This window comes from Rattus norvegicus, chromosome 2 (genome assembly GCF_021556685.1).
Source record: "Rattus norvegicus strain SHRSP/BbbUtx chromosome 2, alternate assembly SHRSP_T2T, whole genome shotgun sequence".
Classification (NCBI taxonomy): domain Eukaryota; kingdom Metazoa; phylum Chordata; class Mammalia; order Rodentia; family Muridae; genus Rattus; species Rattus norvegicus.
This window is the reverse complement of record NC_141535.1, coordinates 191142180-191162947: the sequence shown is the minus strand read 5'-3', so window position 1 is coordinate 191162947 and position 20768 is coordinate 191142180. Positions and strand designations below refer to the sequence as shown.

At 45.9% G+C, this 20768-nt stretch overlaps 2 protein-coding genes across 13 annotated transcripts in view; one reads left to right on the top strand and one right to left on the bottom strand.

The window, feature by feature from the left end:
- Window positions 1-1546: 1546 nt before the first annotated feature.
- On the bottom strand, window positions 1547-18692 carry LOC103691652 (uncharacterized). Of its 12 annotated transcripts, XR_015672374.1 has the most exons (10): window positions 17770-18070; window positions 16544-16708; window positions 16338-16438; window positions 12690-12894; window positions 12224-12346; window positions 10742-10922; window positions 9414-9504; window positions 6499-7528; window positions 5168-5250; window positions 1547-4221 (listed from the first exon to the last, which is right to left on the bottom strand). XR_015672374.1 is itself a non-coding variant. In XM_087637656.1 (8 exons), the coding sequence occupies exon 1, from the start codon at window positions 18627-18629 to the stop codon at window positions 18099-18101; it is 531 nt and encodes a 176-aa protein (XP_087493782.1). In that variant the 5' UTR covers window positions 18630-18692; the 3' UTR covers window positions 1547-4221; window positions 9414-9504; window positions 10742-10922; window positions 12224-12320; window positions 12690-12894; window positions 16338-16438; window positions 16544-16785; window positions 17770-18098. The 12 variants fall into 12 exon arrangements, 1 of the variants encoding a protein (XP_087493782.1); XR_015672369.1 differs by lacking the exon at window positions 6499-7528 and having other exon boundaries at window positions 16544-16785; XR_015672375.1 differs by lacking the exon at window positions 5168-5250 and having other exon boundaries at window positions 12224-12320.
- Window positions 18248-20768, top strand: part of Atp1a1 (ATPase Na+/K+ transporting subunit alpha 1) — a 28132-nt gene continuing 25611 nt past the window's right edge. The window contains 1 exon segment of the mRNA NM_012504.1: window positions 18248-18496. Coding sequence (NP_036636.1) covers window positions 18485-18496 — 12 coding nt within the window. The 5' untranslated portion in view covers window positions 18248-18484.

The following is a 20768-nucleotide window of genomic DNA, read 5'->3' as shown; positions in this document are numbered from 1 at the left end:
ATTTCCCTCAAAGAGGAATGTGCCGTTTCTGCTAGTGACCAGTTCCTCTGGGGTACGTCCACAAGAAGGTGATCACTGAATTATAGGTTCATGGACATGTAATTTCTATAAAATCTGCTGTGCTGGTCTCCAGCTAGAAGAGCAGTATTTAGCAGTATTCAGAGGCTTTGTTTCATCTTCTACTCTGCAAAACTCACTCCTGCCTGGCTGCATAGATTTTACCAGACTCATGAGGTAAAGTGGCCTCTCAGTGGTACCCTGTGGCATTTCCCTGTGATTGCTGGTCCTGGTGAACATCATCTCTTTATAGGATATGCAAATTGTCTATGCTTGCCTACTGTCCTGTGTGTGTGTGTGTGTGTGTGTGTGTGCGCGCATGTGTGTGTCCGTGTGTACATGTGAAAGCCAGAAGTCAATCCCAGGCATCATTATTTAGGTGCTGCCACCTCGTTTTTATTCAAACAAGGCCTTGCAGTGGCTAGAACTTGCAGATTTGGCTAGGCTGTCTGACCACCGGTATCTGTCTTCCCTGTACTGGGGTTATAATCCCTCACAACCAAGGCCAGGGTTTTCATACATGCTCTGCAGATCAAACTCAGGTCCTGAAAGCACTTCACCGAATTCTCGCCCCAGCTCTTACTGTTCTTTTAAATTTTTTCCATTTTCTCTCTTATTGCTGATTGCCACGAATCCTCTGTGCACGCTGCTACAGATGCTTTAAAGGTTTCATGCCTTGCAGCGATCTTTCAGAGTGTCACCAACCGTTTGTCACTGTCCACTTTGTCTAGACTGGACTCAAGTCTTTTTGCTTTTGATTGTTGTTAAAATTCAACCATTTGTTTTTTGAAATCTTGTGACTAGAGCTTTTCCTTAAGAGAGTCTCAGCTTTCCAAGGGCAGACAGATATCCCAATCTTTTCTCCTATTAGCTTTAGGGTGTTCCTTTCATATTTTAACATTAATCCATCTTGAAGTTGTTTGTGAATAGGTCAAGACAGGGCTTCAACTGTGCATTTTTCTCCACATAAGACTTTCTCCAAAGCATATTCTAAATAGCCTCTTGGTTACTGCTCTATGTCTATGGAGAAACACCATGACCAAGGCAACTTATAAAGGGAGGTGTTTACTTGGCTGGCTTATAGTTTCAAAGGGTTGCCCATGATCATTGTGGCAGAGAAGGCAAGCAGGCAGGCAGGTAGACAGTCATGGTGCTGGAGCAGTAGTTAAGCGCTTACATCCTGTCCCTAGGCAGGAGGCAGAAAAAGTGAGACTGCGCCTGCACTGAGTTTTTAAAACTTCAAAGCCTACTCCTAGTATCACCCCTCCTCTCCCAAAGCCATATTTCATTTCATAATCCTTCCTAAACAGTTCACCAACTGGGAACCAAACATTCAAATCCATGAGCCTATGAGAGTCACTCTCATTCAAACCACCACACTGTCCATCTGCCGTGCTTGTCCATCTGTTTCTCATCGTTTTATCAACCCTTTCTCTGGGGAAATAGACCAATGACAGACCCAAGCTCCATTCCACTAAAGTCCAACTTGGTGAGTTAATAACTTTATTTTTACTTACAGAGCATGGGTGAAGAATTATTTATAGGTATATTAATGACCCCAAAGTAGCCACACAACCACTCCCAATGTCAATGATGGGTGACTTCCCCACCACTGCAAATATGGAGTCACTCCCTTCCACTAGCCTGCCACAGACTGTATACTCCCAAGACTATGAGACCATGTGCAGGTGGAACAGAATTATATACAACTGGCTGGGAGGTTCAGGAAGAAAAAGCTGGAGTCTCAAGAGAAGGTGTAATAAGCTTCCCCATGTTCTCTTTTCCCCTGTAAGGGAGCATCAGTGGTCAACAGGCCTGATCTTGAAGATTTCCTGATTTTACATGGTCGCAGCCTCTCCGATGAAGAACAGCTGCTGTGTTGAGTTCCGTCAGTGCACTGCAGCACAAGTGACCTTGCTTTAGGGATTCTCCATCGGTTTATTTGTTTGTTCTGCACCTTCTCAACAATGTCTCATTTACTAGTCGAGTGCTCCCATTCCTGTGTTTTCTTTTTCAGTGTTGATTACTCAAAAGCCTTTATTACTTTCATAGAAAACTCAAAATGAGTTTATCACAATCCCACAAATTCCTGCTATGATTTTGATTTGAATTGTGATGAAATCTGTAAAGCAATCTAGGGACAATCTAGGGACAAATGCCACCAGAGTAAGACTATGTTTCCCCGATCACTTGTGTAGATTTTTTTTCTTTCCTTTAATAAATAATGAAGCTGCAGTCCTATGTTTTATCTGTATAATGCACTTGTTGCCATTATAAATAGTGTTTTTTATTTACAATAAAAGTATCATGTATGATTACATGTATGTAACCTTATGAATGCCATATGCTCTATTTGAACTTCTGTGTCCTCTTCAGGGTTATATTAAACGTAAGAGAAGTCAAGATGTGAGGGATACACCACCTCCTCTGTAATCGTGTTTAATCTATGTCATGGACACATCCACTGTAGCTTTCACTTGTAACCAGTGGTCCCAATGAAACAAATCTTTACAAAGATGAATGCTTGCGCATTGCATTTAACCTCAGTTTCCTCAAGATGTGAGTCAATACTGTGTGTAAAAAGAAAGGTAGGAGAGCTCCAGCCTGCAAGTCCATGTACTGGGGTCAGAAGACTTGCACGTGTTTCTACCCCTACATTTGACTTTGAGCTAGCCCTTAATTCACCTGAGCCTCACCTCTCTATCCCTGACACAGAGCACTAAGCCATCACAAAATCCCAAGGAGATATGTCTTGCATAGGGCTTGGCAAAGAGAACCAGTAATGGCTATTTGAATCCAAAGGCAACGTATTCTTCAATTAGCTACAATAAAGAGAATAAATGAATTGAAAACTCCCAACCTATCTCTAATGATTAGAAATCATGACCAAGCTTACTCTAGCCAGCGATCTCAAAGACAATTGATAATAGTGTGTACAGATAACACCTGCATTCCTGAAGCATGATTAAAGAGCAAAGTTCTCATCTGTGTCTCTGAACTTTCTAGAACAGTCTTAGGAACTTTTATTTTCTGGGAATCTGTTCTGGGTGAAGGAGGAAGCTGATGTGGGTGGTGAGATACTCTTCCTCTGCAAAGAGATAATTTCAGCAGAGTCCCAAATAGTAAAGTGAACTTAGCAGTACTGCAGTGTAAACCTTATGCGTATTAAAAGAGACATGCCCCTTTTATCTCAGAGGATCCATTCCCAGACCCCCAGTGAATGCTTGAAACCCAGATAGCATCAAATCCTATATGCACTCTTTTCTCCTATAAACAAATATTAATATTGACAAATAATTTATAAAGCATAGTAAATGATTACCAACAACTAATAACAAAGTAGAGCCATATAACAAAATGCTATAATAAAAGTCACTTAAATTAATAAACTGCTTATTTCTAATAATTTTCTTTTCAATATTTTCCCATGATGATTGAACACACATAACTGAAGTCTTAGAAAATGAAGAGATTACTGTGGCTGAAGCAAATAGGAATCATTCTCGGTGCCAACTTCATCCTACTTTCTATAATGAGGTGCCAGAGTGAAGGACCATTATAGAGTGTGGGTTTATAAGTAGTAGGATAGCATATGGCTTGCTGTGGGAGGCTCTGAGAAGCCTTCCTGGGGTCCTACAGCTGAAATGGCGGAGGAAAGGCACTAAGATCAAGTCATGAGAGCCATGATATTAAGAAATGGGCCAAGAAGATTCAAAGCACAGGCCTCAGGGACAATGTTAAATACTTCCCCAAAAGTTGACCTCCCTGACCACAGGGCAGACATATTCTCCTTGGCCCCCGGATCCTCTGCTTTATGGTCTTCACTGGGCTGTCATCATGCATTATCCTGCTCATTCATGTCTGCGCTGTTGTCGATCATCTCTTTGAACCAACTCTGTCTTGTTCCCATAACTTCCTTGTTCCGGCACCTTCATTGTAGATCAGTAGTAGGGCAGAGTGGGTGTTCAATCCATGTCATGTTGACTAATGAAAGGAGCCCAGATCTAGCAGAAATGGGGTAACAACTTGTGTTAGTCACTTTCCTCTTTGCTGTGAAAAAATGCCCGGTGAACGTGACTCAGGGAAAGAAGTGTTTCTTTGGGCTGGCTCAAGGGTGCAGTCCATCACAGAGAGGAAGGTAGCCATCCACAGGGCATCTGCAGTCTGAAGCAGAGAGAGACAAACACTGGTGCTTAGCTTGGTTTCTCCTTTCGAATCGTCTCCAGCTCACTGAGTTGTGGCTCCATGAAGCTTCTCTGGAAACTTCCTTACAGCCACGCCCAGAGGTTTGTCTTGTAGGTGATTCTAAAACCTACCAGCCTGACAGCTAAGAATTAAGCACCACACAGTAGTTTCCTGCTTCTTCTCCTCAAATAGTGACCTCCATGAAGGAATTAAAGTCACAGTTGGAGCCTGCTATCAAACACTTGGGTGAAAGAAACAACCTCTAGGTTAAGGTCTACCTCAGCCCATCTTCCTGGAACTTTATTCATAAGGCGTCCCTGCCCTGCTTTAACACCCTGTGAATCCACACGTTCCTGATTTGTGTTTAGATAACTACCCCTAAGTATGCAGAGATGTAAGGCCCATGGTGACCTTGGATGCATGCATGAGTCATGCAGCAAATTATGAAGCTCCGTAAAGGTCTGTTTATTGCATGTGGAGGGAGGGCTGTGGGGAAGGGATTTATACGAAGAGACATGCAAGTGTTTTGTTCTTGTTACTGATACTCAACTATCATTATCATTATAATAATCATTATTGATAGGGTCTTCAAGTTATCATGTAGCCCAAGCTGACCTCAATATCCTCCTGTTTCAGCCTCTGGGGTGCTAGGACTATAGACTTGTGCCATTAGATCAGGTTCTAGCTTTATTTTTTTTTTTTCAAGGAGAATTAAGAAACCAGGGAGTAGAAAGGTGACAGACAACTAATAAAAGTTTTTGAAAAGAACTTTTAAGGGGTAGGGGGAGGGAAACAATAACCCTAAAACCATCAGGCAAACCAGTAGGGGGTGTTAAAGATAAAAATCACCACCAGGAAGTCAATGGGAATGTAGTTACAGCAATTGCTGCAAGATCTCTGCTTCCCTGTAAGTAAATGAACTGACCTTTCAAAAGAAGATTGCCTTGGGTTTGTTTTGTTTTTTTTTAAATCTCATTTTCTGTTTCTGACTTTGTTTCCAACTTTTGTCTGCATAAAAAAAGAAAACAACACAACAACCACAAAGAAACAGATTTCCCACAAGTCCAAGGCTAGCCTAGTATACAGAATGAGTTCCGGGCCAGCATAGGCTATATGGAGGGATCTTTTCTTAACCCCTCCCAAGGAAACAAAAACTCCAAGGGTATTGTTGTAAATAAAAGTACGTTTTTTAAAAACTGCCTTGCATTATTTCCTCTTCTGCATTTTAAAAAATTCATATTATATCCCTTATTACAAACATATAAACTATGATGTAAAAAAAAATGAGTAGTCTGGACCCACAAGTCTGTACGTTTTAAGCCATATTTTATGATAACATTCAGAAATGTTCACTATTAAGCTCTTCTATTTTTAAAAGCCTAGAAAACTAAAGATAGAGAACATTTTTCATTGCGTTTCATTATATTTAAAATGATTATGGGCTTCTGGGTATAATTACAGGTGAATTTTTTTTTTTTTTGGTTCTTTTTTTCGGAGCTGGGGACCGAACCCAGGGCCTTGCGCTTCCTAGGCAAGCACTCTACCGCTGAGCTAAATCCCCAGCCCTACAGGTGAATTTTATTTCTTCTCTTTTTTAACAGTTCCTCCAGCATTTCTGAATTCTGGTCAATACATATGACCCTTAAAGTTCAAAAATGTTAATAAGGATGCTGAGATAGTTTTATGGGAAAAAATCATATTTCACATATCTTTTGAGTAGGTGGGGGATCGATTTTGCCCTTCTGTTTTAAAGGGAAATTACTGAGGCGTTGGGGCATTGTGAAAACGCTCTGCCTGTAATCACAGAGTTCATTCCAAGAGCTGGAATCTGAAAGAGAAACCGTGCTCCTGCCCTGACTGTGCAGATCTGTGACGATCTCCCAGCCCACACTCCATGCCCTGGCAGAGACAGCCTGGGTGGACACTCAACCTCTGGAAGGACTTCCTCTTTGCCCTGACTGTACCTCCAGGAAGGCAGAGACTGGGCTCGCTTGTGACACCCTCTAGGCTTTAGTCAGGGGAAGGGAAGAGCCCTGAGATGGTCGCCTTGGTTTGTCTGGCTAGGACGATTTCAGATACAATTGCTGTGGCAATGCAGGATTCCCACGCTTCCAGACGACTAGGTGCCTAACTCGGTAATGCCATGCTCCTCTCTTCTTGAGACTCCTCAAGGACAGGGTCTGTCCCTGTTCTTTTCCAGACTCCTTGACAAGGCCTAGGTACGAAGACTTACGTGAACATACAATAGCCACTCACCAGCTTTAGGAATTGGTACCCTGACAAGGTCAGCCTTGGACCGTGGATACAGAAAGCAATGGTTCACTGTTCAAATGGGGTGGGGTGGTCTGACTTTCTCCTTAGAGAATCAAAATTGACTTGTCCTTTTCTTCTCTCATCCAAACTGTTCTTATTTACTGCAGTTTTTAACAGTAAATGTGACGACAGCAGTTTCCTCCTCCCTTGTCATGTTTTCCCGTGTGGCTCCTTCTAATATTTTAAGTGCCGATGACACTTTTTCCCTATATTTGTTCTTGGTTCTTGATAAGTCAAAATACAAAGCTCTAAATTATTTTTTTAAATGGTTACCTGGACCCACCCATGGAAATCTGGCTTCATCTGGTTCCAGATGGGACCTAGGCATCAGTATTTCTTATTCAATCTCCTTTGACAATTCTGATGCTCAGCTGAGTTTAAGAACTCAACTGCCTTAAACTGTGAGTCCTTGTCTCTGTGACATATTTAGTATCTGTGATTTATCTGATGCCAAGTCTCTGGTCAAGAATGCAGTGTCCAATTATAACACAGATCCCACGGGGAAGATCAATTTTAGGATTTTCCATGTGGCTTCCAGAAATGTATTGTGGTGAGAAGGAAGCATTGTCCGGTATTTTATATTTCCCCAATGTCTCACTGACCCCCAAAAGAAGTTCCTGAGAGAACCTTGTCTTCTTGATGTTCACAGAGGCTGTGGGATAGCCCTCTTCCACAATCACAGTGTGAGTTCCCTACAATAGCCCAGTCTTTCATTACTGGTGGGGGTGCTGTGAGAAAACAGAACACCAAAACTGATACCTATGTTGAAACAGACCAGCTACACTGCTAAGAAATCAGTTCTTGTGTCTGAGGTCCTGGGACCTCGGGTCCCTCTGCCTCCTTGTGCCTTTTCCGTAACTTATCCAGAACGCATACACTCCAACATATAGGATTTGATCTTCTGGACACCATGCATGGACCCAGTGTGGGAAGATGGAGTCCTAGCAGATTCCAGACCAGAGAAGAGGCCATTCTGCATAAAAGGAGAGAGAGGCAAGGCTAATGGAAACCACAGCAGCAGGAACACGGTGAGTTGATACTGCCCACTTGGCAAGAGAAAGAGCATAAAGAGACAGCAGTCTCTCCCAGGCTTAAAAATGTGAGTGACTAGATCAACAGTTCTCAACCTGGGGGTCGTGACCCCTTTGGGGGATCCCATAACAGACATACTGCATATCAGATATTTACATTACAATTCATAACAGTAGAAAAATTACAGTTATGAAGCGGCAATGAATAATTTTATGGTTGGGGTTCACCACCACATGAGGAACTGTGTTAGGAAGGTTGAGAACCACTGTTTTAGATGGGATAAAACTCATTCTGCGAAGGAAATTTGAGGACTTCAATGCTCGAGGACAAGATACTACGGATAAGACAACTTTCTAAATTTAAACAAGTGACCCTTTATTAGATTAAAAAGGGAGCGCCAAGGCTTCCAGAGCATCAGAGAGCTGCTGGCTGGGAGTTGGTGCTGACAAGACCAGGCTCCTCGGTAACTCCTACTTCTCTGCCCCAGGCTCCAGAATGTGTGTACCAAGCATATCCCCCATCACCTCTCACCTCAGCCACTGCCCACCATATCTTCCTTGAAAGGCTCCTGTTTGCCCCTTCTTTGAGAGAAGAGGCTCTGAAATGGAAGGGAACAAAGGCACCCAGCAGCATGGCGTACCTCCCTGAAGGTGTGAGGTGGGCCCAGGGTTTTATGCTTGTGGGGAGAAGTATCTCCCAAGGAAAGAAGCATAAAGGACTCTTCCTGAGTGTGTAGACCAGGCTAGCCTCAAGCTCACAGAGATCCCCCTGCTTTTGCTTACAGAGTTCTAGGATTAAAGTCATGCACTACTCTGGTCCTAATGGTTTTGGTCCCTGAACCTAGAAACCCTGCAGAGGTTTTTTTTTTTTTTTTTTTTTTTTTTTTGGTTTTGTTTTGTTTTGTTTTTAACTTAGCTTTACTCTTACATCAAGTTGAAATGAGAAAGATGCTTTTTTGAATGCTCTACAGTTGAAAATTATAGTGTGCATTTATGTATACATTTAGATATAACTCCATAGGCGAGAAAGGAAGGAAGGAAGGAAGGAAGGAAGAAAGAAAGAAAGAAAGGAAGGAAGGAAGGAAGGAAGGAGGAAGAAAGAAAGAAAGACAGACAGACAGACAGACAGACAGACAGACAGAAAGAAAGAAAGAAAGAAAGAAAGAAAGAAAGAAAGAAAGAAAGAAAGAAAGACAGACATTTCTTTTTTTTTTTTTTCTTCTAGACACAGAGTCTCTCTTTGTAGTCCTGGCCACCCTGGAACTCTCTATGTAGACCAGGCTGGCCTCGAACTCCGAGATCTTCCTGCCTCCTGTGCTGGGATTAAAGGTATGAGCCCCACACCTGGCTCACCTTTTTGTCTCCTTTCCTCTTTGTTTTCTATTTCTGAGATTAGCTATTTAGCCCATGCTGGCCTTGACCTCACCCTGCAACACCCCCCCCCCCCCCCGTAGATACATCTCTCTAGAGAAATGAGGCTTTGAAGATGTACTGTATGAATACCCAGGCCATCATGGAAAATTCCATTTTAAAGGATTTGGGTTTTTTTTTATTTGCATGTTTTAGATAACCCTCTTTTCCCCTTTTTGTCTTGTTTAGAAGCAAAACATTTCTGTCCCCAAAGCTGATTGTTTTCTAGTTGCCCTACAGAGGAGGAAGCTGCTGGAAAGGGCAAGGCCTGGAAATCATTCCAATTAAGCATCAGCTCTTAAGGCAGCAGAGAAACCTTTGTGCCCTCAGCCTTATCCCATCCGGTAGGAGGAGGTTGGGACCGTTATTCCTGCTGTAAGATTCTTATTCCATAAAGTCCTTTGTAAAACTCCATACCTGTGGGAAGAGCTTCATCCAACGCAGAGGCCGTCTTCCAACTAAAACCCAGATGTTGTCTGCACGAGTCACCGGGCTGCACCCAGCTCTGCTACAGACCCCGGGGAACAGAAGAAACAGGCTGAGACACAAGACTTGCTCATGGCCATCCAAGTTCCCAGCTCCTTGCTTTTCTCGTCTGCGCCAACCCTTCCTCTTGACATCAGCAAGGTCACTCCATGTTAATACAAGACAGTCTTGGCTAAGACAGCCCTGGCTGGGAAGCCACACAGTTAGCGCTATGATTCCTGTGCTCTCTGAGTGTATGGTTCTGAAGTGGGAGGGGGAGCCTGGGCTGCAGCCCCCTCATGCTGTGCATCCTCCTGAAATACATCTCCCGTTGGTGAAGAGGGGTGGGCAGCTCCATAGGAAGCAGCGGGGAGGAGGAGGCTGACATTCCTCCAGGGCTGCCCACTCCTCCTCCACTATTCGAAAATTGCAAACACTCAACTCCCTGACTCTTCAAGGAGAGCGAGGTGATTTAAGCCACTTGTGTGACTTTGACATGGATGTCCAAACAGGAAGCCAAAGGGAACTGGCGTTTTAGCGTTGGGTTTATAAAGAGAGCGTGTGACCAGGAACCGACAAAGCCAACCATTCGTGCTGTAATTCTCAACTGTCTGCAGTCAGGGAAACCTCCCCGTGCATCGAGGTAACATGATATAAGGCGGCTGTCACTGCTTAGAAATTAAGGTCTCTCCAGTGGCCGTGGAACGTGAGCAAGCCTGTGTTTAGAAGTCAAGGCAGGGGTTGTGCTGCTACTTCCATACCTGCCAAGAGCCGCTGATGTGAACCAGGCGGCCTGCTTCAAGCAGAATGCAATTACCCAGATGGCAACTGCTTCTTAATTCAAAACTTTCACAGCGGCTTTTTTTTTTTTTTCCATTATGAAAAATGAGAGGGCGAAGAGAATATATTGAGTTTGAGCACTTCTGGTTTATGAGATTAGAGCTATGGGAGGGAAGTGTGTCTCTGGCCTGTGCTGGCTCCCTGCAGCTCCAGCCCCAAGCAAGATGCCTGCCTGGCATGGTGTGGCCGCTGCTTCCTGGAACATAAGTAACCTGCCCGTAACACAGCTCCCTCTTGGGTTCATTCTTAGGAGGATGGAATAGCTTTCCTCAGCTAATTAGCAATTTTATTAGCAGATGGCATCTACTTCTGGGGGGGGGGGGGAGAAAAGGAAAATAGGTTTTAAATTGCATTTGGAGACAATTCGACAGTATTTTTCTCCCTAAGGCTGTTCGGCATCAGCCCCTACAGTGAGGACCCTGGGCTTCCAGGCTTCTTACCCTGAAGGTGTCTTGTCTGGACAGCAGCTGCCACATTTTGGTGGTCTTGTTCGCCTGGTTCTTAACAGGCTATGTAACAGCCAGCTATTCCAACAGGCAGCTTGTTGGGTGACCCATGCCACCTGACTTGATGGGACCAGCTGGCAGTGTGTCAGCGGCTAAGTTGCTTGTTGGTTGAGAGCTGGAGACAGGGAGTGAGAGAGTGAGAGCACAAGTAGGCTCTGCTCACCCGCCCTCCTCTTTTACATCAATGTCAGTGGACCTTCCTCCTTCTTGGGCCCTTACATCACTGAGACGAAATAGGTGTTTAGAACCAAGTAATTCTTTACACTTTCGGAATTGTTACTGTTTTGATTTGTTACTACCACTGTGAGCATCGCCACCATCAGCAGCATCTGTACCACCACCATCTGCATCTCTGTCACCTCCATCAGCACCCCATCATTTTCACAATCATCTGCATCACTACCACCACCACCACCACCATCACCACCATCTCCACCACTACCACCACCACCATCTCCACCACCACCATCTCCACCACCACCACCATCTCCACCACCACCACCACCATCACCACCATCTCCACCACTACCACCACAACCACCATCACCACCACCACCATCTCCACCACCACCACCACCATCTCCACCACCACCATCTCCACCACCACCACCACCACTACCACCACCATCACCACCATCTCCACCACTACCACCACCACCACCATCACCACCACCACCATCTCCACCACCACCACCACCATCTCCACCACCACCATCACCACCACCACCATCTCCACCACCACCACCACCATCTCCACCATCTCCACCACCACCACCACCATCACCACCACCACCACCACCACCACCACCACCATGACCTCCACCACCATCTCCACCACCACCATCTCCACCACCACCATCACCACCACCACCACCACCATCTCCACCACCATCATCTCCACCACCACCACCACCATCACCACCACCACCGTTATCTCTATTCATCTCTCCCATCAGCATCTAGTCCACCATCATTGTCATCACCCACCATCACTGTCTCCACCACCTCTACCTCTACTGTGATGTCTGCAATCAAATAGCAAATGTCAAGTTGGCAGGAACCTTTTAAGAAAGCAGAACGCTAAGATTCTTCGCCACAAAGAGCAAATATAACCTGAACGCTTTGGGCGACTGAAGCTAAATTATTAATTAATTTGGACTCTTCTTCCTTTTCCTATCCCCTATAATGCCAATCTTTATTGTGAGATCGGTTGCCAGGTGGCTTAATTTTTCTTTAGTCAACGCAATTGCATTAAGCACTGGTTTCTGACAATGCCAATAACAACAACAGAAAGCCTCTGGTCTATTCGGGAGTTTCATTTAACAGCCTGTATCAGGAAACCAGAAGGGGAGAGGGATGCCCTGCCTTCCCAGAAAATTGGGCCATCTTCGGGGTTGGGGCTGTATGTTAACGTACTGTGAAATGTATACTGCAAGTCCAGTCTGCTTTCTCTTCCATCCTCAGCAGTTTAGAAAGCGCGGTTGGGAGGAAGTAGTGGATAATGGGGACGATGCTGGAAACGAAGAGATACTGTATGTGCTTCAAAATAAAACGAGTAGGCCATCAGGAAGGTGGCGGGAGGAACAGATGTCCTGAGATTCTGAATTCAGCAGGGCTGGAGGAACGTTGATAAGCTGGCTGCTGTGGAAACCTAGCACACTTTCCTTCCTGCCAAAGAAGTCTTTGCAAAGCCACACCCCTTCTCAAAACCCTGCCACATCTTCCTGTGTCTTCCAGAATGAAGCTCAAGTCCCTCAGCAGGTTGTTTGACAGCCACCTCCCCAAGCCACACGGGCTCCTCTCCCTCCTGACCCAGGCTCCAACCGTTATGAATTGCTAGCCCACTGTCCTGCAGACCAGGCATAGAGTCTGAAGACTTTACCCATGTGATGTGCTCGATTGGAGTTTCCTTGATCCTCCTGATCTGTCTCTGAAGGTCCAGTCAGGGTTTTTTCCTGTCTCTTGGCAGAGCTGGCTGCTTCTTACTTTGTGCTTTGGGGACTTGAGATCCAGCTCCTCTCACCATGTTACTAATTGTCTCCTCAAGTGTCTTTCTTGGAGGATGGAGAGGGAATTCCTTTTGATCTCTACACATTAACACCAGACATTGTGTCAGGCTCTGTAATAAGCCTGGAGATCCTGTAATAGTTATTCTGGGGGTGCTTGGGAGGGGGTTGTTTGTTTGTGCTTTGAGGGGGTGTTGTTTTTTATTAAATGGTTCTTATTGCCGTTAACTAATACAGGAGTACCAGAGTTATGGGTTGGGGAAGGGTCTTTATGAGAGAGGAAGTAAAAGAGGGAACACTTCCTAGGGACTTCCTTGTAAGAGTTCACACATGGGGGTCATCCATCACTAAAATGGCAGCCTCCTGGCTAAACATAAGCTGTTAGGAATTGAGCTGGTTACTATTTTTGCACCTGACCTACTTTTCTGTTGCTTCTATGACCATTACAAAAGCTTCCAGACTTTTATAAATGAATCAAACTACACCAAGATGGCCTTGTATTCTCTCCTCTTAAGGTAGCTCTTTCCTAAAAGAAATTTTGTATATTCTCTGACTCCTAGCTCTGGCATCTTGGCATCTCTAGAAGAGTGTTTCTTTCAGTAGGACCAACCTCCATACAGCACCTTTGGTTGTTTTTGTATAGAACATTTTCAGGCCAGGAATAGTGAACCCATCTTGGCCAGAGATGGCATTTGCTTCCTTCCTCATGACTTTACCCTCCTGAAGTCAGTCACCCATGTTGCCTATTCTAGACTCAGGGCATGCCCATGCTCAGATGCTGCACATCTGGATGGCTGAAGATGAAACTCTAGGAACAGAGTATTTCCAAGTCCCAGATCCCTTCCTTTTGCCATTTGATTTTTCTTTGCTGTTCCCCAACCAGTGTTGATCTGTGTAAACAATGTGTTTTTCACTGCAAGGATGCTATACTGTTTCACAGTGTTTGGGGTTGAGATGAAGGGAGTAGAAGTCTTGGGTAGTGAGTGCTAGAATGTAGCTATCTTTTTGCTACTTTGTGGGTTCTTTTTCTTTTCCACCCTTCTCCACCCTTTTTCCATCTTCCAATGCCCTAACACTAAAAAGGAGAGGAAAAATGATACAAAGAAAAGGAAGTAACATTATTGTTAGAGTACTCCCTGATCATTGGGGGCATCTAGTTCCTTGGGAGCAAGTTTGATCTTTACAGCCTTCAAGATACCTAGTATCTTCCTCCTCTTCCTCCTCCTCATTCTCCTTCTCCTCCCTCCTCCTCGTCCTCCTCTTCTTCCTCTTCTTTGCACATGAATATTTAACAAACCTCAACCAACAGCAACCATCAACCACCAACCACCACCTCTGGGGCCCTGGCATTTATACACCCTCTGAAAAGTTCGCAAAATGTCAAACATCACACAATCACAGAGACTATCTGCCACTGGCAAAATCACATCCCTGCAAAAGGCAAATCATAGTCAGCTGTTCTAGACCATCTGAAGCGTATCCCACACCTGGGATTAAAGTGAAAACATACTCCTATAATGTTTCTGTCTTTCTACACTAGAAAACAGAATCCTGATTTGTAAATTCAGGACCCAAAGTAGAACACAGAAGAAATAGCTAAAAGACCTTTACTGCTGCTTTATTTTTAAATGCTGCTCTTAATGAGAGTAAATTATTTAGGTGACAGTTTCCTTAAAAGGATGGTAAGTAAAGGACCTACAACGTAGACTGTTATGGATGGCGATAATCCATGACAGTCACCATTGTATGCTGAGCCTTTGACATTCCCAGAGGTACAACCTGAGGTCTTCTGTAGCCATTAGTATGGAAGGATATACCAAAAAGCTTTCAAAAGGAATTAAGAGCTCAGCAGGAAATGGAATTTGGGAGGAAAGCTTACAGGAGCTGGAGTTATTTCTCTGCCAATTGGGATGGCGAGCTATGTGCATGGACTGTGCTTTTAAAGTAGGCAGTAATGGGGTGGTGAAATGGCTCAGTGGGTAAAGGTGCTTGCTGCCAAACGACAACCTAAGTTCAATCCTTGGGACTCACAAAGTGGAAAGAGAGCCAACTTCTGCAAGCTGTCATTGTGTATGCTGTGGTGTGCCCTTCACCTAAAGAAAAAAAAGTAGGTGTGATTTTTTTAAAATTAAAAATCAAGCAGGCAACAATTTTTCTGCTGCCAAACAGGAAAAAAAAAAAGGTGGATTTTCCTTGGAGGGGTAGAAATGAGTTAGGAAGAACTTTTCAGGTGATAAATAGGGTTTGAAGGAAGGAGAGGGGCTCCTTCTGGGAGCCTGGGAATGGGAAAACATAAAGAGGGATACTTATAAATAAATGTTTTCATGCTAACTCTAGGGCAAGCAAGGCCAAGGAAAATCTCATCATCCTAAATTCCTAGCTCACTGATGGCCCAAGTATTTGCTTCCTATAGAAAATGCTAATTAGTGTGGGCGCCCAGCCATCTCCTAAAGTCCTTAATTGCAATTGTTTATTCAACTCTGCAAGTGCTCACTCTAAGTGCTAATGTTCTTGGCTCAGAACCCTGACTTGCATCATATTTTTCATACATCTGCTGACTCTCTTCACGGTGATTGGGTCAATGCTCCTAGCCGGGATCAGAGCCTCCTCCTGGAGGCATCCATCCACACCTGGCAGCCCTGAGGTCTGCAAATGCGGAGACCAAGCCCATCCATTTAACTATGCTCCAAGCTAGCAGCGTTAAGGAGTTGCTAGATTAAGAAGCAGGGAGGCCTAGTGTTCATGACTCCCTGAATCTCAGTTTTGTCATCATAAAAGGAAGAGCCTGTTCATCTTTGATTTCTAAGATTTGATTCAGAAATCTCTCCTGAGAATATCGAGGGAAATCCCTTTCCAAAAAAGGTGAACTTTTACACCTGAGACCGCCAAACCCCCATCTTAACCATGCCTTGATTTTACTTGATTCTGGTGTTTTGTGTTGTTTTGTTTCCCTTTTGGTTTTGTTGTTGGTTTTTTGAGACAGGATTTCATCCTGTAGCCCTGGCTGTCCTGGAACTTGCTCTGTAGACCAGGCTGGCCTCGAACTCACAGAGATCTGCCTGCTTCTATCTTCTGAGTGCTAGGATCAAAGGCATACACCACCACCACCTTTACTTGGTTCTCTACCCACATCCACAGCTCTGCATTTCAACAAGACAGGGAGTCTTTCCATTACTTGTCCATGAGAAGTTGGTTCTATGTTTAGACACGGAAGTATGAAGTTCAAGTTTAAGTTGGTTTAAGTTTCCAAATTCAAAGACCACACACACACACACACACACACACACACACACACACACTGTGCAGTTTCACTGCTTCATTTGAAGCCATGTAAGAACTCCAGGACAAGTTAAAAACTATTGAATAAAGTCAAGAGCAAAATACAGGGTTTAATTAGACATCCATACTTATTTTGCTCTTTCCACCCTTGAACACAACCAGAAGCCCAGGGTCCCCTGAGAGGCTGGCAGTACCCCACAGCTGCAAGGAAGCAGCTGAGGAGAGAAGACAGCATCTTGACCTACCTGACTTATCTTGATGGATGAGTGGATGAGTAAGGAGGACAACAGCTCTGGCTTGTGCTTCTGATATTTTCCTTGTTGTGTTTTCCCGTTTAGATCAGGGCCTATGGGTAATTAATCTTAAAGTAAGGTCTTCAGTAAGCAAAGCCTCCCGCACAGTAGCAGCGATCTGCCGGGCACAGTAATGAACTTTCTTAAGTCTAACTCACATGCTGCAGCCTTCAGTTGAACTAGCAGGGCTGGTACTACAGGGCTCTGGATTTGGGGGTCTCTTTCCCCAGAATCGTGATTTTTGAATTTTGCTTACAATTCATCTTCTCTCTGAGGCCCGAACTGATTTCATCAAGTCTGTGGATCACTGGAAGAGATAAAGGCTGTCTTCTGCTATAAGCAACAGTTGTATAAGCAACAGTTGTTTCTAAGAAGTGCAGAGAATTGCTCTATGGAAGAACTGATAACACAGTGATTAGTTGTTTTGGGTGTTTTTCCTCCCTCCCTCCCCCCTTTTCTTTTTTTTTTAAAGATTTATTCATTCATTTATTCATTTATTTTATGTATGTTGCTCTCTTCACCACCACCACACCAGAAGAGGGCAGGCATCAGATCTCATTACAGATGGCTGTGAGCCACCATGTGGTTGCTGGGATTTGAACTCAGGACCTCTGGAAGAGCAGACAATGCTCTTAACCACTGAGCTATCTCTCCAGCCCCCCTCCCCCCTTTTCTTTGCAAGCCCCACATCCTACAAAAAGCATTGGCGCTTGAAGTTGATAGGTCTAGATCTAAGAAGTTAATGTTTTCCTTGCTTCTCCCAGGAGTTTCCAGAGATGGAAATCGAGTTTCTCCACCGAATCCTGCGCTTTCCCAGAGTGCTTGCTTTCCTGACATTGATGATGACGATGATGATGATGATACTTTGTTATTTTTAATGATAAGTTTCAGCCATCATAGCACCTGCTAAGCCACTGAAACGGAAGCCCTGCTCTCAACTTTGCCAGGCCAAGAGCGGGCGACTGGCTGGGCGTGAGACTGATTAGTCCCTCAGGGTAACCAAGGATGCTGTGCATGATGTGGGGCGCTGCTGTTGGGAGGTGCGGAGCTGCAGAGCGTTTTGAGCCACCTCTTTTACTAAAGATAGGTGTTCTTTTGGGTTTCAGATTTCTCTACCATAAAAAGGGGAATCTCTCTGAAAAGCAGGTTAACACCCCTCCCCCCTCCTCTTGCAAGTAGATTTCATTCATACAGTGCTGTGAATGAACTTCTTACTGGCTTTTTTTTTTTTTAATAGTCACTTGGGGTCATAAGGAAAGGGAAGTGTAAGTGACGCGCGCACGCGCGCGAGTGTGTGTGTGTGTATATGTCTGAAGCATTTCTCTAGTGGTGGAATGAGAAGTTGTAAGAGGATCCCAGAACAGAGGAATCAAAGGGAAGGTACCATCTGCAGATAGGTGCGGGCCTGGATCTGCAGAGAAGAGTCCCTCGGAGTCGCGCAGCTGCTGTCCAACCCCGGCCCCTCGAGACCCCCGACGCTCTAGAAAAGCTACGCTGAGCAAGTGGGCTAGCCCCGACTGCGCCGCGCCGCACCCACTGCGGACCTTCCGCGCTCTACTTCGCAGGCTGCTCAGTCAAATACCCGGTCCTGGAGGCAGACGCGCTCCGTAGCCCTCTAGAGACCGGGGCACTCGGGTACTGGGCCCGGGCGCCCTCCTGCCGGGAGCCCGGGCTAGGCAGCGGCTAGCGTGGTCCGGGCCCGGCGGGGAGGGGTTAGAGGCGGAGGCGGAGCCAGCTGGAGCCGGTGTCAGGTTGCTCCGGTAACGGTGACGTGCACGCGTGGGCGGAGCCATCACGCAGGTTGCATATTTTAGGAAGTGAGGAGGAGGCAAGGGCTGGAGCTGCGGCTGGGTCTGGGGCGCGGAGCCTCGGCGGGAGGAGGCGGACACGTGGCAGCGGCGGCGGCAGCGGCAGCAGCAGCGGCGGCAGCAGCGGCGGCCTCGGTCCGGGGCGCCGGCCGTCCTCCCTCTTTCCTCCGGCGGCAGCCCTAGTTCCCGCCTCTCGGCTCCCCCGGCTCCACTCTCCCAGCCGGGAGCTGCTCTCTCCTCTTTCTAGTCTCCAGCCACAGGACCCGGCGCGGGGCCCGCAGCGCCGCCACCATGGGGAAGGGGGTGAGTGTCTGGCGAGCCCGGGCCGCGGGCGGGGGCGCGGGAGGAAGCGGCTTGGAGACCCGGCTCTCCGCAATGGAGGGGCGGGTGCTGAGAGCCGGCAGCGGCCCTGGAGGAGTAGCACCCGGGGCGGCATCCCTGAGCCCGGCGCCTGCCCTGCCTGAGCCCTTTGGTCGCCTTCACCGCGCGCCTTGCGCTTCCTTTCTCCCTCCTCCCACCGTGCCCAGGGAAAGGAGCGCTCCTCCCCTTCCCCCGGGGAGCTCCGCCAGGGCCCCCTCGCGGTGGCCGTTCTCGCCGCGGCCCGGCGCCGGCTAGGGCAGCCTCCGGGTCGAGACTCCCTTCTCCAGGAGGCTCTGGGGCTCGGCCAGCTCCCCGCAGAGGCGACCGCCCTCCCCCAAAGGAAAAAAACTGGCTTCCCCTTAGGCCGAACCAGCCCAGCGAAGCTAGTGCCAGAAAGGGTGTGACTTCACAGCCCAAAGATAGCCTTTAAGGTATACTTTTGAGAGCTTTAAAATGGGCCACTGTCCATAACAGGATGTGCCTTTGGTAACTGGTGTTGTCTTAACGGTGGGGAGGGGTGTGTGAATTTATGTTAGGGGACGATTCTTAAAGGGGGCTAGGCTGACCCTCTAGGGCCGCAGGCTACTGTCAATCCAACAAAGGACTGGAGACTGGACAGTTAATGGTGCTAGAAAAGCCATGCGGGTTTCCTGCACTGCTGTCTCATCCAAGAGGTGTTCCGAAAAGAATGAGGGATTCGGGGCACGAACAACGCCGAGGTCCCACCTTGATAACTGCTATCCACCTCGGAAGAGTTAGTTCCTGACCTCTCAGCAGCAGATAAAAACTTAAAAAATAACCCTGAAAACATCAGTTCCTAGGTTGAAAAAGCACCAGTCATGAGAATACAGGTGGGAGAGTCCACTCCACCCTCTTCAGGGCTGACCAAGCAGACGAGCTGAGGACACTCTGCAGGTCCTAAGGCACCTGGGTGTATACTGAGATGGAGCGAGAGCACATTCTTTGGAGACTTGGAAGAGACGATTATAAAACGTGGCCAGGAAGAGAGATTAGGGACCCTGACGGTGCCCCCGCACAGGTTTTGCAGCATCGCAGCAAAGAACTGATTCCCTCCTGGCCTCCACTTCCAGGATGGAAACCGGATCTGTAGGTCATACTGTTCTAGCCGTTCCTATAAACCATTTATTCGTTAAAGCCCCATCTTTTTATCTCCTATCCCTTCAAAAAGAATCTTTGTCATTTGGAGACCTTGAGCAGCTTTTAGGAGCACAGAGACAGGCGGAAGCCTAGGAAGGTGAAGTGACTTGTTCAAGGTCAAACGGTTGTTTAGTGACAACAGGTGCTCTACAACCTGTTGCTCTCAAGCTTATTCATAACGTCTGCCTCTGAAGCATCGTTTTGTGTGTAGAACTCTAAAGTTCTCCTCCAGAAGAAATCGGGGTGTTTGTAATAGTAAATAAACCAGGAAGATGTTTAAGTTGGAGTTACGCCTTTAGGCCTAGGGCATATACACTGGAGTAGTGCAATAACAGTTCAACTGAGAGTTTGGTCAAGTTCAACCTAAGTGTTTTATGAACCCTAAAGATGTCTAGAGTACTTAGTATTTGAAGTACTCTGATACATTGGATATTAAATTGCCTGCATGCATTCATGTATGAATGCCTGTCTTTCTCAATGACTTACAATGGCAAATTGGTCAGAGGAATATTTCATACTGAAATGTTGGGATTTTTCCACATGGGGATTAAAATGTGGGTGGAGCAATGACTAAAGCCCTGTTGATAATTGGTTAACCAAGAAGCTTAAGGGCAGCTAATTTTTAAGGTCATCGTGATCTTCCCCCACCCTCACCCCTTTTCTTAAGTGCCATCTAGGGTTTAGGTGTGGGTGATATTTCCAGATGATTCTTCCTAGCTTTCAAAACTGGGGTCCTGAACGTTTGGTAAGAAAAATGAAGGACCAGCTTGCTGAATCATTCCTGGGATAAAATAGGATTTTGTTCCTTTTTTTTTTTTCTTATTCAGTGTTTATTTGCCAGTGACTCGGCTTAAATCCTCATGAGGCCTACCACCCACAACTGTTTAGCTCACCAAAGGTACACATCATAATTGTTTAGAAATGCAGGGGACTTGGTTTGTTTTGTTTGAAGTTTATAAAAGGTGGGAGAAGGGAGGGTCTAACCTAGCCTTTCATTTCAGTTCTGGATTTGGTTTAATATTAACTTAGATGCTGAGAAAAGAAATCCTAGCTTATG

Coding starts and splice junctions, on each gene's coding strand:
- LOC103691652 (XM_087637656.1), bottom strand. CDS start 18,629: ATGCCGCCCCGGGTGCTACTCCTCCAGGGCCGCTGCCGGCTCTCAGCA.